The sequence below is a fragment of the Rosa rugosa genome, chromosome 4, assembly GCF_958449725.1.
Source record: "Rosa rugosa chromosome 4, drRosRugo1.1, whole genome shotgun sequence".
In the NCBI taxonomy this organism is placed as follows: Eukaryota; Viridiplantae; Streptophyta; class Magnoliopsida; order Rosales; family Rosaceae; genus Rosa; species Rosa rugosa.
In genome coordinates, this window is record NC_084823.1 from 44500474 (window position 1) to 44517415 (window position 16942).

General features: G+C 43.3%; 1 protein-coding gene across 1 annotated transcript; it reads right to left on the reverse strand.

The window, feature by feature from the left end:
- Nucleotides 1–2291: 2291 nt before the first annotated feature.
- On the reverse strand, nt 2292–3206 carry LOC133707286 (protein LURP-one-related 3-like). Its single transcript, XM_062132847.1, has one exon. The coding sequence runs from the start codon at nt 3153–3155 to the stop codon at nt 2547–2549; it is 609 nt and encodes a 202-aa protein (XP_061988831.1). The 5' UTR covers nt 3156–3206; the 3' UTR covers nt 2292–2546.
- Nucleotides 3207–16942: the final 13736 nt, after the last annotated feature.

The window sequence follows — 16942 nt, forward strand, 5'->3', positions numbered from 1 at the left end:
GAGGTTGGATATATTTCTCCATATCATTATGTGAGAATTATTCAGAGACAATATCTTCAGCCTGCCTGTGTCGGGTACAATGGTCAACCAAACTCAAGCATTCCTTGGATGAAAGCCATGGCCCTAGAATATATCAAGAAGATCATCTCTGAAGATATCAGCAATACCTTCCTGGCAGCAGGAGAAAAAACCATTATCACTGCTTACGATCATCCTGACGTAGTCAGCAGTGATCTATTCCTATCTCTCACCAGAAAAGAGATAGACTCGACAATGGCATGCATGCAATGGGTGGAAAAGCTTGAAAATGACAACCACTACAAGATGTATGTTGATACAGATGTCGAAGACAATGCTACAACAGTAAGAATGACCCAGGCAGACAACAACTCCTTTGTCTTTGGCCACTGTTCAGAAACTGATGACAACATGTAGCAGCTGGTGAAGAAAAGAGCACCAAAACAAAGAAGCAACTGTTATCTTTTTAAAAGGTACTTTTGCTTTTCAGAAAAGAGAAGGGTGAAAAACATTTCACCAAATGCTTTTGCTTTTCCCTGACCGACCTCCATTATCAGGAGCACTCAAAAAAGCAGAAGATCACGGAGTTGTTCTGTATATTTTTAAGTTTTGAATTCTAGTTTGACTTCCGCTCCCTATATAAGGAGTTTTAGTTTCAGTAGTAAGGCATTCGAAAAATTTCCATATCAGTTCTAGATTCAAAAATTGAGCAGAAGAGTCTTCTCTCAAATAGTTTAGCAGTGTGCTTCCCTTCCTGTTTAAGTGTGAAGTAGCGTGCTCTCAGTACAAGTAAGTACCTGTTCTCATTCTTATGGATAGCTAAACAGTCCTTAGCTGTTTACCTGAGAATGAGGCTATGAATGTTTAACAATGTATGTATATTTGAATAAATAAATTCATATGGTTGCTCACCCACTTCTTCGAGTTTTCTTTTTATTTCCTTAAATATGTTGGTCATTTGATCATTCTGTATTATTATGTTTTCACTAAGATGCATGCATCCTGTAGAAATCCAAGGTTCTAATTGTATTATCACCTGAGAAAATCAGTTTTAAAGCCAGAAATTAGGACAAGCAGCAGTGATTCCGCGTATTAAAGTAACCGTTAGGCAGGAGGTTAGTTAGGTGAAAAACTTAGGCATGTTGAAGGCTAGTCTTGTTTTTGTTTTTGTCGTTTAAAACAAAGTTTTTTCAAAATACTACTGTTACAAACACTGGTCAACATAGGATACAAAAGACATTTCTAAAAGGACTTGTCCTTATTAGTCGTTCCCTAAAAGTAATAGTGTAATACAAGAGTGTTGGGCAGTTGGGCAAAATACAGTGGTTTTTCGGGTATACGGGAAAAGACCCAAAAAAGAAATTTGGCCCTGACGAGACACTGGCCTGAGACGGCCGACTCACGAGTCTTATGTCAGGTCCGGCTCTGGGTACTTACATGTGTTAACCGAGTCAATCATCTCTCCTAGCTTTCCTAGTCAAAGTTGGCAGCTGCTATGGCTGTTACATCATTATGCTGATGTGGATTTATCCATGTAAATTTACAGCCTGTAATAGATTAGTTGATAGGAAAGTTACTTGGGGTTTGATTTCTGTTGACTACTATAAATAGTTGGCTTGTAATAATTCTGAGGTAGACTTTCTTTACTGGAAAAAGATTGTTCAGATATTTTCAAGCTTTTCTCTCTAGCTTCTTGTAAGCTTCGTCTTCTTCCTCTTTGATCCTTGAGCTTTTCCTTCCATGGATGCTATGTTATCATGGTATCAGAGCGGGTTACCCACGTGTGCATGCCTCACAGCCACACGAGCTCCACGTCACCCAAAGTTGTCCACGTGTATGGCTTGAAAATTCGCCACACGTGCGGGGGCGTGTTGAGAATATATACAACCACTACAAGCACAGGTGAGATCTAAGCTACAAAAGTAGTTTTGATACCATGATAATAGGCCACAAGATCATGAGCCGTAGTTTTGATACCATGATAAAGTAATCTGGGGTTCACATCCAAAACCAATTGGCAATGGATGGAGTTGCCCAAACCCTTATAAACTCATAGGCAATGTCCCATTTTTCCCATGTGGGATGTATATATTCTCAACAACATGGTGGTAGAAGAATTTATAACTTAATTTTTTTCACCAACGTCAGTTTTGTTCTTTATGACTTTCTCTCTTTTCAAGATAATACACAAGGCTGAATTACACTCAAAATCAAAAGAAAATAAAATATTCTGCTTATGCAAAAGAAAATAGGAAGAGAAAATGAAATTGGAATTGACGATCATTCTACTGTATTCAATTCAATCATATGGTTTTAATACTCACAAAAATTTGAACCATATTGATCACACAAGTCAGTAATAAAAGGCAAAATTGATTCCTTACAAACTAAACAAAAAGGCAAAACCCTCTCTGAGCAACATCACTGCTCACGTACCCAAAATGGGTTTAAAAAAATGATATTTACTGTGCACCAATATTTGCTAGAAGCATATATATAAAACTTAGCATCTGAGCCAGTTCTGAGATTCATATTTGACGTTTGATTAAGCCATAAACAGTAACAAGAGCCATGATGAAGGAGTGATCCACATGAGGCTCCACCACTAAACTCAGTACATCATCTCCGAATTCTAACCCTGAAGACGATTGCTTTCGCTTCGCCTCGGCTACAACTCCTCCATTGCCATCTCTTATTCTAAATGTTGATTTCCCACCAGCTTCTAAAATGTAACAACTTCCATCAGATGGCATGGTTACCTTATAAGAAGACTCTCCTCCGAAAATTTTGCTCTTTCTGACTCGAAAAAATGGCGTGTCAGACCCATTGGACTCATAAGCCTCCCAATTAGGTCTGAAAACGCACATTTTCTGCTCACATAGAGTAAACAGAACTTTGCCACGGAGATCCATGAGATAGACTTCATTGCTGTGCTTGTTGTCGTAGTTATCAACACGATACACAATCTCACCATTTTCGTCGTACGCTGTGCATCCATTTCCTTGCATAACAAGGGACTTCATCCATATAGTGAATGTTTCTCTCTTTGAGGTCATGTATGGTTCAGAACATGGAGAGGTACTAACAGAAGAATTATCAATCCTGGGTACTACTAGAATTGGATGAACTCTGGCCATTTGGTTGAGCTACCAGCCTACCCTAGGTAGAGAAGTACCTTTTGGCTTATGGAAGAGATGCAAAATTTGATGTGAGACTAGTTCATTCAAGTTACTAATATATATACTCTCTCAATTTGGGAGCTACGAATAGATAGTTTATAAAATATTAGTTTCGTATGCTCATCCAATAACTACGCGTTCAGTTTAAAAAAATTACTTGATTGTATATGTAACTGTGTAACTTAAAAGAGGTGGAGTTTATATATTCAACTATGAATGTCATCTTCGGCAGTTTTTGACTTCTTCTAGGCTCTTAGCTGGAGTGTCATGACTCATGGAGTTTATAAGAGAGAATTCAGAAATTATTAAGGGAGTTTTAACATAGTTTGGCAGGTGACACATGGCTTGCTAACAAGGACTTGCCGTATTATGCATATATCAATCTCTTATTCCTCTAACCGATAATCCATGTTATAAAATATTGAGATTTCAAAAAATTAAATATGGGTTTTATGATTTGGTCGTATTAGAGATCTTAAAATAATAAATACTTATCTCTAGATGCCCTTGATGGCTTTATCCAATGATTTGATCATTTTTGTAATTATATGGACGGTGTCGGCGTGGTCATCGATCAACGAATCATTTGCCTATGTATGTATCACTATTGAGCGAAAAAGAAAGAATGGCTTTTAGCTAGCCGATGGTATGGCCGGGTTAGAGAAATACAATATATGACCTAGCCAAGAGAGACATAGAATTAATATTTTTTATTTTTTATTATAGAAAATAGACTATTACAATACAAGATACAAAAGCTCTTCAGAGTACATCCAGAAAATTAAAATTATTTTAATGGGTGTTGTTGCCCTTTTTTTTTTTTGTCGAAAAGGGGAAAATGAGAAAGAGGTACAGTGGCTAGTACTTGGCGTTCGTTTAATCTCTATAACTTCACAGTTAAGTAAAGTATAATAGAAATGATGATCACTCAGCAAAAGATACTGTCTTTACATTTTCGAATTGTTCAAATCATTGTGTTGTATATATACTATATAGTATGGTTGATAATATATACTATATAGTATGGTTTATACATGAATTTTTATGTTGATATATACGCACACACACATAGTTGATAACTGAATGTCATACCGTATATTGTTGGAGTGTTATCCTGTCGATATTATTTTTCATATAAAAGAGATATTTGAATGTGCACGAGAGATAGTGATCTTGATCTTGTAAAATGAATCTTATTGGCCCTAAGATACTAATACATGCACTAGAGATACATGACAAAGGTACATTACCAAGAAAATATATGACAGATGTATGCAATATATTAAATAAAAGATAAAAATGGGGAGGGTGTTAAGATTTGATTCATACATGATTAATAGCACAGAAAAGACAAGAGCTTAAGGAATATTGCAAAACGAAGGTCATGATTTTGGTAAGCTGTAATTGTATAAAATTATATGGATTAAATACTTGTTACTCCTCAAACTTTTGCATTAAAAACAGTTTAGTCCATCGCCTTTTAAATTAAACTGGATAGTCCTTATTCTCTCTAATTCTCACACAACAGGTCCTCAACAGACCTAAATTGACTATTATACCCTCAATCATCTTTTTTTCAATTTTTTTTTTTAAATTTTTCTCTCTTTTTATTTATTCTCTCTCTCTCTCTTTGAGTTGGTGTAGGCATACTCCGTCATTACTGCAAACCATCGTCCCAGACCCGATTCCCTTGTCGCCCAATCTACTAAGTCCAAAGCCCCTCTCGCAACTACCACAACGGCGAGATGACCACCATGTCTTTTCAGTCCACCCCCATCCTTAGCCCCGTCGACTCCCCTCACCACTCCCAATCCCTTGTCGGTCGCCACTCCCGCTACACCTCCGCCATCATATGATTCAAAAAACAAACTGTATCCCAATTTCAATTGCTATACCAACATCAATCCATCACATTATCACCTCTATAGCAAGCTAGACAGAAACAAACACTAACCTAAAGCCAAAGAACCCGACTTGGTGCCCGATCCAGAACCCAGCCCACTACTGTACCCATAACCTCGACCTCTCCGACAACTCCCTCTCCAGTTCCTTAGATAAAGGTCTGAAAAACTGTAAGTAATTGCAGAGACTGATACACGCCGGAAACAAATTCACCTGCGAAATTCTAAAATTCCGACCGGAATTTGGTTCGATATGGAAAATCTCCTCCAATAGACCTCTCCGACAACGGCTTCACCAAATCGGTGCCGGAGGATTTCGGTAACCTGAAGTCTCTCTCATGCACGCTCAACCTATCGTTTCAATCACTTTTCCGGCACAATTTCGAAATCGCTGGGAGATTTATAGGTGAAGGTAAGCTTCGATTTCTGCAAAAACCAGGCCTTGACTTCCCCGGGTAACCCAAATTCCTCCCCTAGATATGATAATAACACGCAAGGCCGTGATCTTCATCGTGACGAAGGTGGTAATCTATACCGGATATCGGCCGTGGGGGGGGGGGAGAGAGAGTTTTAGGGGTTTTGTTTTTAGGAGGAGAGAGAGAAAGAGCTGAGAGAGAGAAGTACAAAAAAATAAAAATAAATAAACAAAAAGAGAGAAAATTTGAAAAAAATATGACTGAGGGTATAATAGTCAATTTAGGTCTGTTGAAGACCTTTTGTGTGAGAATTAGAGAGAATAAGGACTATCCAGTTTAATTTGGGTTTTGTCCATTTACCCCATTTCTAGGGATTTCTTTCCCCCTTACCCTATTAAGTTTTTTTAATTCCCTCTTACCCAATACACTCTAAGGGAGTCTTCCCTAATACCCCATTAATATTTTTTTTTTTGTTTTTAATTTTTTTTTTTAATACCATTTTACCCCTCACCCCTTTGTTACTTAGAGAGAGAGAGAGAAAATGGAAGAGAGAGAAACTATAGGAAACTTTGCCGGAGCTCGTCACCGGCCGCCGGAATCGTGTCACCGGCCGCCGGAATCTGGTCGCCGGAATCCGGCCAACTTTCACCGGATTCCGGTCACCGGTCGCCAGATTCCGGTCACCGGCTGCCGCCCACCGGAATTTGCTGAAAATCTCACAGGAAAGTTTTTTTGCCCCCAATAGACATCTATTGCCCCCTAATAGAGGGGCAATAGACGTCTATTGTCCCCCAATAGTCTATTGCCCCTAATAGACGTCTATTGGGGGCCAATAGATGACTATCAGCCTTGTATTGCCCCCCAATAGACAACTATCAGCCATGTATTGCCCCCCAATAGACGTCTATTGCCCCCCAATAGAACTTTCGTTTGCCGGAATGAAAATTAATCTTCCTAGATTTAGATAAATAAAACTTTGATTAAAGAAAAAAAAAAAGAATATTACATTAATTCAAAACGTCTATTGCCTCCATTTAGACGTCTATTGCCCCACAATAGAACTTTCAATCGCCAGAATGAGAACTAATCTCCCTAAATTTAGACAAATAAAACTTTGATTGAGAAAAAAAAATGAAGAGATTACATCAATTCAAAACATTTATTGTCCCCTAATAGATATCTATTGCCCTCCAATAGACATATATTGCCCCCGATAAAAATTGTATTGCCCCAAATATAGAGGTGCACATAATCATCTTTTAATATTTTCATTATACCATTCACAATTTGAGCTATATATTACAATACCAACATGAATCCTCGAGAAATTACAGTAAGCTCCAGAAGTTTAAGCACTATGGATGTAGGCTAATTGACACCCCTTAATTATAGTTGTTCAAAGAATTCGAATATGCATCAATAGTTATACATCTTCTCTGTGAGACTACCAGTCATCACCTTCCTTTCTGACACCAAGGACAAACAGCAGTTGTAGCAAGAAGACTAAATTGAACACTCTGATAATTTAGCAAAACAATTACATTAGTTAACAATTAGTACAGTCACCAATCTACAAAATTCACGAAACATATGCTATTCTATTCTAATACATAACTGGAATTAAAAGACCATTTCTACATATTTTCTCATACTTTTCGATAAAATCAACCACAGAAGAAGTAACTAGAGTTAAGCAGCATATCAAAATCTACATGGATATAGCCAATTACCGACTTGGAGTAAGCATAGATCCAGACAAGAACACTAAAATTGAACTCGAAAACGATTTCCAGTAGCGAAATGTACATGGATATAGCCAATTACCGACTTGCAAGCAGTCACAGTTCTCTGCCTCCTTAACGTCGGAGTGTCCAAGCACGAAGTTATCCGGCCGGAAGATCTGGCCGTACGGTCCGGATCTGACACTGCTCAAAGACTCCGATTGCGAGTCCGTCTCCATCTCCTCATGTCTCTCGCTCTCGTCCTCCGTCCTCGAGACACTAGCACGACGACCTGCCCCGGCTCTCGCTCGATTCGGACAAACTAAAACCGAATTCGAACCTGAATCCGATGTTCTCCCTCCACCCCAAGCCGGCGCGGGCCAAAACGACCGTCAAAATTCGAGAAACCAAGCAAAGAGCGGCGGCGGCGGAGGGTGGGAGCCCAATGCGGAGGAGTGGGGAGAGAGAGAGAGAGAATACGTTTCAAATCAGAGGAGAGAGAGACAGTTTCAGATCGGAGGAGAGAGAGGAGAGAGAGATGGATGGCATATGGGGTAGTTCATTAATTTGGCTGAGGGTAAAATTGTCGTTTTACGTTAAATTGGGTAGTTAGGAATAAAAATATGTTGCTGGGGTAAGAGGGATAATTTTGGTTCATTTTGGTGCTTTGGGTCAAGGACCCTTAATTTAAAAGGCGAGGGACTAAACTGTTTTTCAGGCAAAAGTTTGAGGAGTAACAAGTATTTAATCCAAATTATATATTTTGGTAAGCTTTAATTGTACAAATTATTATGCGAGATGAAAAAACTACTGAGATGTCACATTTTCATTGGATATTTGGTAACTATACAAATTAAACTTATAATGATTTAGTACGTATAGTGGTATAGTTTATTTCTGTTATGGGTTAATTCCTGTTTACCCAGAAATCACATGTATTGTGCCCACTTGCACCAACAAGTTTGTATTGTGCCCATTTACACAAATCTTAGGGGAAAAGACCTATAGGGGTAGTCTTTTCTAAACTAGTGCCTATTATGTCCTATGCTGACTTTTGGGTTTATCCTTTGCTTTTTCCTAAAAAACTTGTTCATACTTTTGAGAAAAACAAAACTAGCCTTCAACATGCCCAAGTTTTTCACCTAATGGATCCTTGCCTAACGGTTACTTAAACAGGCGGAATCACTGCTGCTTGTTTCTATCTTAAGCTGAGTCAAGTTTTCTTAAGAAATAGAAAGCCTAAGCCTAAAAATAGTACAGGAGTAAGGCAGAAACAAATTAAATACTAAAACATTGAACTTAAAATAACGATACGGTGGATGAGCAATCTGAAAATATTTATTCAAACATAATTACAGACTAAGATTTCAGAACCTCATTCTCAGGAAAACAGCTAAGAGGCTACTTTAGCTATCCATAAGAATGATTATAGATACTTACTTGTAATCGAAGCACACTACTTCGCACTAGAAGAAGCACACTGCTTACTATGGCCTCCTTGAAAGAAGACTCTTCTACTTAAGTTTCCTATCTAACAATTTGATGGTGGAAAGGTTTTATGGAAGGATTTTTTGATGCCTTCCTACTGAAACTAGAGCTCCTTATATAGGGATCGGACCTCAAACTAGAATTCAAAACATAAAAATATACAGAACAACTCCGTGATTTTCTGCTTTTCTGAGTGCTCCTGATGATGGAGGTCGAATGGGGAAAAGCAGATTCATTTAGGTGAAATGTTTTCACCTTCTTCTTTTTTGAAAAGAAAAAGCTGCTTTTGGAAAAAGTCCAAAAGTACTTTCGGTGCTTTCTACACCTGCTGCTTCACATGTTCTCGTCTGTTTCTGAATTGTGACCAAGGACAAACGAGTTGTTATCTGCCTGGGCCATACGAGCAGTTGTTGCATTGTCTTCGACATCTGTATCAACATACATCTTGTAGTGGTTGTCTGTTTCAAGCTTTTCAACCCACTGTAACCATGCCAGTGTTGAATCTATCTCATTTCTCGTGAGAGATAGGAAAATGTCACTACTGACTACGTCAGGATAATCGTAAGCAGTGATCATTGTTTTTTCTCTTGCTGCCATGAAAGTATTCTTTGTATCCTCAGAGATGATCTTCTTGATATACTCTTGTTTCTGGTGGCTTTCTCCGGGTAGTTCACACAGAATGCTATACCGTCTGGGGTACCGATCCAACTCCTAGATCCTGAATCAAGAACACAGCGTTAGAGGGGCAAACCGTACCGGACGGTTTACACCTCTCCGACGCCTGAGTGAGAAACTAATAAATGTGTATAAAGTAAATAGTGGATGAAGGAGTTATTACCCGTAAAAGGTAGTTGTACTGATGCTTTAATACTCGAGCATGGGAAAGGAGTTTCCCCTATCTTCGATGTGGGACGCAGGTTGTTCTCCTGATGCCTCATCAACCTTCTGCTGTGTAACCAAATGAGCTGTGCTGGCCTTGCCCCGGGCCCTGGGTGCCCGGGGTGACATCCCATATGAGCCCCGCCATGGTGCGTCGTGAACCCGGCCCATGGCATAGCACCTGGGAGTACCAATAGGGCATGGCATAGCACCTGGGAGTACCGATGAGGCCCAGCCGATAGTGCCAAACCTAGTTAAGACTTCCCTAGTATGTACAAGTCCCCCAAGTTCCCATTCAAGATGTTTCTTGGGTGGGGACTTATTATTTTTAGTCACAAGGTTTGGCACTAGTGTGCCTGTAAGGAGTCCCCCAAGTTCCCGTGCAAGAGATGTCTTGAGCAGGTTACACTGTAGGTAGCTAATCTACAGTGCTCCCAATTTAACCTGTAAAGGTTAAAGGAAGATCTCTGGGTACCTCTGGAGGACTTAAGTGTCTGATACCCGATGGGATAGGATGAGGACTTGATCCTCTAATACCCGATGGGGTAGAATGAGGACTTGAGCCTCCGGTACCCGGAAGGGTAGAATGAGGGCTTGATCCTCTGATACCCGATGGGGTAGAATGAAGACTTGAGCCTCCGGTACCCGGAAGGGTAGAATGAGTACTTGAGCCTCTGATACCCGATGGGGTAGAATGAGGGCTTGATCCTCTGATACCCGATGGGGTAGAATGAGGATTTGATCCTCTGATACCCGATGGGGTAGAATGAGGATTTGATCCTCTGATACCCAATGGGGTAGAATGAGGACTTGAGCCTCCGGTACCCGGAAGGGTAGAATGAAGGCTTGATCCTCTGATACCCGATGGGGTAGAATGAGGATTTGATCATCTGATACCCGATGGGGTAGAATGATGATTTGATCGTCCGATAACCAATGGGGTAGAATGAGGACTTGAGCCTCCAGTACCCGATCGGGTAGAATGAGGATTTGAGCCTCTGATACCCGATGGGGTAGAATGAGGATTTAATCCTCTGATACCCAATGGGGTAGAATGAGGACTTGAGCCTCCGGTACCCGGAAGGGTAGAATGAGGACTTGAGCCTCTGATACCCGATGGGGTAGAATGAGGATTTTGGCCTTTGATACCCGATGGGGTAGAATGAGGATTTGAGCCTCTGATACCTGATGGGGTAGAATGTGGACTCGAGCCTCGGATACCCGATGGGGTAGAAAGAGGACTTGAGCCTCTGAGACCCGATGGGGTAGAAAGAGGACTTGAGCCTCTGATACCCGGAAGGGTTGGTGGTGCATGTCAGCCACGTGGGGCAGACTGGGATGTGCAATAAATGCCCTTCTCATCAACCGACGGTTTTTGAGACGTGGGACACGTGTAGTGATCCTGTGGTTGAAGGCTTTTCGGCTTCAACGGTCATGATGCTTTGGAGATTGAATTTAAGAGGGAAACTGACTGTTTCCCTTCTCACTATTTGCGAATTTCTGAAAAACGCTGAGAATCTGTGCTTTGCTTCTTTCTTTCTGCCTGCTTCTGTTGGTGTCGCTGTGAAGAGGAGAGACGAAGGCTTTGAGGCTCAATCGTGGGGAAAGCTTTGGCCAGAAGAGCGACTGTAGAGAGAAAAAGGTAAGAGAATGTGGTTTGGGTTTGCAGTTTGCTATGTTGTTTGTTTTGTTTTTGGGTTTGTATTTTTCTGGGTTTTGCTTGATTTATGTGGGATTTGCGTTTCTTCGCTTTTGCTTGTGTTTCTGGGTCTATTCGGAATGAGTAGTGTGTGAAAGTGGGTAAAAATTGCTACGGCCGATTGGGTGTTCTGGGTTTGTAGGTGTTTCTGGGGTTTTGCTTGATTTCTGGGTTTTGCTTGAAGTGGGGAGTGATCCGCGCTTCAACATGGTCTTAGATCTGGTTAGGCTAACCCTTGTGTTTATGATTCCAGATATAGCGAATTTTGAGGTCCCGGTTGTCATAGTTCTAGGATGGAATCAGAAACCAAGGCCGGGGATGCGGGATCTTCGTATCAGTCTTCTGCAAGGCAAGCGGAAGCGGATATCGACCGGTACTTGGCTCGAAGTAGAGCCGGGAAGGAATTAGCGGAGAATACTGGGTCCTCGACTGGGGTGTTCTTGGAGAGTAATGAGGAGTCCGATGAAGGTGAGAGCGAGGATGGATCTGCGGAGGCACCGGTAGTCACGGTGGCAATTCCCGAGGGCATCCCGAAACCTAGGTACACATTAGTGGACGGGACCGTATGCGACGAACCCTGGAGAAGCATGACAATGAAGGAGATCATCGCCATGAGACTGAAGTGGGGAATACCGGACGAGGTAGAGCTTAGGCCTCTCAAGGCTGGAGAAATGGCTGCGAATCCGAATGCAGTTTGCCAAATCTACAGTATGATGGCCATGTGGGATTTGTGCCAGCAAGGGTGGCCTTCCATAAATGAATTCTGCACGGTATACAGGGTTCTGTATTCAAGGAAGCTGTAGTATATGGGTACCGTGACGTTTGCCGCCAGGGACTACGAGCCTTTAGTTACCGATATGCCTACCTCAATGAGCAAAAGGTGGAGGAATAAAGTATTTCTAGCTGGGGGGCGGTGGCAAATTAAGAATAAGAAGTGGCACCTGACCGGTACCTTCCAAGCTATCGGGGACCAGGCCTACGCATTATCCGAGGTGGAAAGGAAGAGGATAGCCCGGGTATACACTGTTTGGAGTGAGGATGAGAGAAGCTCTTATAGATTCATCCGGTACTCTGTACTTTATAGGCTAGGGCTAGGGAGAATTCCCGGTGAGGCTTATATATCTGTTAAATATGTGTCATTCTTGTCTTTTTACCTTAGTGACTAACTTTCGGACTGATTGTAGTGAAAGTGCCGAAAGGGAAGCCCCGGAAAGGTAAGGAGGACGACAGAATGGACGACAACCAGCTGATGGAAATGTTGATGGGCCAAGGAGAAGACGCCCTTCACATTGAAGTCGACCTGGGGTCGAAGGCTACGGGTCGGTCCGTTGAAGAAACCCTACTAGAGATCACTGATGCAGGATACTGGGAACCTAACCCTGATGCTCCCGTGACCCAGGTCGAGCAACCTTCTGCCAGGGATGTTGTCACTATAGCCGATACCGGAAGGGAGAAGGTACCGCCCTCTGTATCTCTTTCTTCTCGGTCCGCTGGAAGCGATGAAGCCTTGCTTCCCGGTGAGAAGAAGAGATCACATAGGCACCGGCACCGAAGCGGGGATAAGCAGGAGGTGACGTATACCGGTCGGGATGTTAAAGAATCTGGGGTGAAGAGGCAGAAGAAAAGTCATCTGGGACCAGAGTCGTCGCTCTCGCTTGGCATGTTGTCTCCCTCCATACCAGTAATTCCCAAGTCCATTAAGCAACTGTTGAGTGAGTACGGGGTTGTTGATGAAAAGTTCGTGCGCTCCATGCTCGGCGACCTGAAGGACATAGATCTCAACCTGGTGCGGGCCAAAGACAATACCCCGCAAGAGAATCGCCGCCTTGCCCGGGAGTCAATGATGCGGGTATGGGTTAGGTTTTACCCTTTTCTTGCAACCTTTTTTTTTTTTTTTTTTTTTTTTTTGCGGTGTAGCTAACGGTGTGCTTGCAGGCACTTTACAATGTGTACGCGATTGACGCCAGCGAGGAAGATACGCACCTGAAGGAGGAGGTTAGCAGTCTCTCCGGGCAGGTGAAGTATCTGCATGGGGAGAAGGCCAAGCTGGAGAAGGAGCGGGACTCCTTGAAGAAGAATATTGAGTCCTTGACTCTAATGGTTACCGAGCTAGATGCGGCAAAGCAACGAATCGCGGAGCTTGAGGGCGAAATGTCTGAGGCGAGGGATGAGGTGAAGAGTGCCCGGGACTCTGAAAAAGAAGCTGCAGAATCTGCCACGTCATGGAAGGCGAGGGCAGATCACCTGGAGGAGCGCCTTCCCGTGGAGAGGCACGAGGCTGTGGAGGAGTACAAGGGCTCCCAAGAGCTTATGGATATGTTGATTGCTGCTCAAGACAAGGCCGTGATCATGAAGTTCAAGGAGTGGGTGGCAGCCGGGTACCTAGATAAAGCCAAATTCCGGCGGGGGCTTCTTGAGAAGAAGAAGAAAGACCAGGAGGTGGCAGCCAAGTTTGGTGCCGGTGGATCCCAGAGTACCGGCCGCGATCAGTAGTCCTTAGGGATTAGATGTTTATATAACCAGCACTTCCCCCCCCCCCTCCTTTTTTTTTTTAGTAGAAATTATCCTTGCCCTGAACAATGGCTTAATTCCTTTGCCTGGTAGTCCAGGCTTTTTGTGAATGGAAATTTTTTGAACTTGAATGGGAATTGGAAAGGAATTAAAATTTCTAGGATTTTATACCTTGCTTTAAGCATTTACTTGCATCACTTATTACTGGACTAGAGTAATTGACAATAGCTATGTTCGGGAATGCCCAGTGTAGGTAAAAAAAATGCTAGAAATGGTATGAATAATTCATTTTTCCATTCAAGTACCACATGGTGGTTAATACAGAATGAGTACCCGATGGGTAGCTTGCCATTGCTGTATGGTCAAAAAGCAAAAGCTAGGACAAGATGCTCCGGGAGCTACTTGTAATAGTACCGTAGGCGCTGGGTATTCCATGGATGCCGGAAAACGACTCCGTCCATGTCCCGGATGTAAAAGGTTGCGGGGCCTACCTCTTCAATGATCTCGTAAGGGCCTGTCCAGGATGGATCCAGTCCCCGGGGCTCTGGGTAGACCTGCTTCATGACCCAGTCCCCCAACTTCAGTGTCCGGGATTGTACCTTGGCATCATAATAACGAGCTATCCTCCGCTTGTTTGCCAAGTTATGCATGTGTGCCACATCCCTTCGTTCCTCGAGTAAATCAGCATCGAGCTGTAGGCCCTCTGAGTTGGTACCCGCATCGAAGTATTCGATCCTGGGACTCTGTACTTGTGTTTCAATAGGGAGAACCGCTTCAGATCCGAAAGCCATGCAGAATGGGGTCTCTCCGGTGGCCTCCGTTGTCGTGGTCCTGATAGCCCACAATACTTCCGGGAGTTTAGCAGCCCAAAGACCCTTGGCTTCGTCGAGCTTCTTTTTTAGTATCTTCTTGATTATCTTGTTGACAGCCTCGACCTGACCGTTGGTTTGGGGGTGAGCCGGGGATGCATAGAGGATCTTAGTGCCCAGGTTTTCTGTGTATGCCCTCAACTCATCATTGTCGAACTGGGTACCATTGTCCGTGACTATGGTGTCCGGGACTCCAAACCTGCAGTAGATGTTCTTCCACATGAAGTTTTTCACTTTTTCCGTGGTGATAGCGACAAGAGGTTCTGCCTTTACCCACTTTGTTTGGTAGTCCACAGCGACAATGGCGTATTTGAATTGTCCCACTGCTGTGGGAAGTTTACCGATTAAGTCCAGGCCCCACTGACAGAACGGCCAAGGTGCAAGGAGGATGGAAAGGGCAATGGGCGGTGCCCTTGGGATATTTGCATACATTTGGCACTTGTGGCAAGAACTAGATATTGTTTGAGCTAGGGCCGACATGGTTGGCCAGAAATATCCTGCCCTTAGGGTCTTGTGTGCTAAAGACCGGGCTCCAGCATGGTTACCGCATACACCAGCGTGTATGTCCTTCATTATTTTGTGACCGTCCTCCGGTGTTACACACTTCAGGTTGGGGAAGCAGTGACCTCTTCTGTATAATTTTCCATTCATGATCGTGTATCGAGCTGATCTTAACTAGAGTCTCCTGGCCTCGACCTTATCGTCCGGTGCTAGACCGTCGACCATGTATTTCAAAATTGGGTTCATCCAGGAGGCTGTGTGATCCACCGTAAATATTTCTGACACCGTTTTAGAAGTGCTAGGCCTCTCTAGTATTTCGACCTTAGTGGCCCCGTAGGTAGGACTTGGAGAAGTTGCCGCAATCTTAGCAAGGGCTTTTGCCTTGTCGTTCTCTGCTCTCGGTATTTGGGTGAAAATGTAGGAGGTAAATCTCTGAACCAATGCCCGGGCTAGGGCCTGGTAAGAGGACATGTGTGGCTCCTTTGCCTCGAAGTTACCGCTGACCTGGTTCACGACTCACTGAGAATCACTGAAGATACTAAGGTGCTGCACACTAGTTCTCGGGTGATCTGCAGACCTGCTATGAGCGCCTCGTATTCTGCAGCATTGTTGGATGCCTTGAAGGAAAATTTGAGGGTGTGCTCGTAGACTTGATCGTCCGGGCTAATTAGCAGGATATCGGCTCCACTTGTTTTCTTGTTAGATGCGCCATCAACATACAATCGCCAAGTGCTTGGTGGAGGTGGATCGGGGGCTGGCGGTTCAGGTGATCCCAGGGGTGGGTTATGAGAGGGAATTAACTCAGAAATAAAATCTGCCGCGGCCTGGCCTTTAATAGTTGTCCGGGGCTGGTACTTGATATCGAACTCCCCCAGTTCGATGGCCCATTTAATTAACCTGCCCGATGTCTCTGGCTTCTGCAAAACCTGCCTCAATGGGTGATTAGTGAAAACGGTGATCGAGTGTGCCTGAAAGTAATGTCTAAGCTTCTGGGCCGATACCAGGAGGGCCAATGCTATTTTTTCAATGTCCGGGTATCTGGATTCTGCACCCGTGTAACCCTTTCCAGCGTAGTACACCGGGTACTCGCAATTGGAGTCCTTCATAATCAGAGCTGAGCTCACGGCTGTCAAGATGCCGCAAGATATATGTAGAGCATTTCTCCTGGAACAGGTTTGTAAAGTAGAGGTACCTCTGACAAGTATGCCTTCAGGCCAAGAAAAGCAGTCTCGTGCTCAGCGGTCCAAGCTATTACCTCGACGTGCTGGGTTTTTAGCAGTCTGAAGAAAGGAGTACACTTGTCCGTCAGCCTGGAGATGAATCTTGACAGGGCGGCTACCTTACCTGTAAGAGATTGGACCTCGTTCTGGTAGGTTGGGGATATCATGTCTAATATAGCCTGCACCTTCTCTGGATTGGCCTCAATTCCCCTATGGCTAATGATGTACCCGAGGAACTTTCCTACCTCGACCCCAAAGATGCACTTCTGTGGGTTAAGCCGCATACCATTGCGTAATATGATGGTGAAGACAATTGACAAGTTGGTTACGTGATCCTCTAAGGTTAAAATTTTTACCAGCATATCGTCCACGTATACCTTCATGATAGTACCGATGACTTCTTCAAACATGGAGTTGACAAGTCGCTGATAAGTGGCACCTGCATTCTTCAATCCAAAAGGCATGACCTGGTAGCAATAGAGACCTTTGTCTGTGGTAAAGGCAGTGTGCTCCTCGTCTGCCGGGTTCATTCGAATCTGG

Coding starts and splice junctions, on each gene's coding strand:
- LOC133707286 (XM_062132847.1), bottom strand. CDS start 3,155: ATGGCCAGAGTTCATCCAATTCTAGTAGTACCCAGGATTGATAATTCT.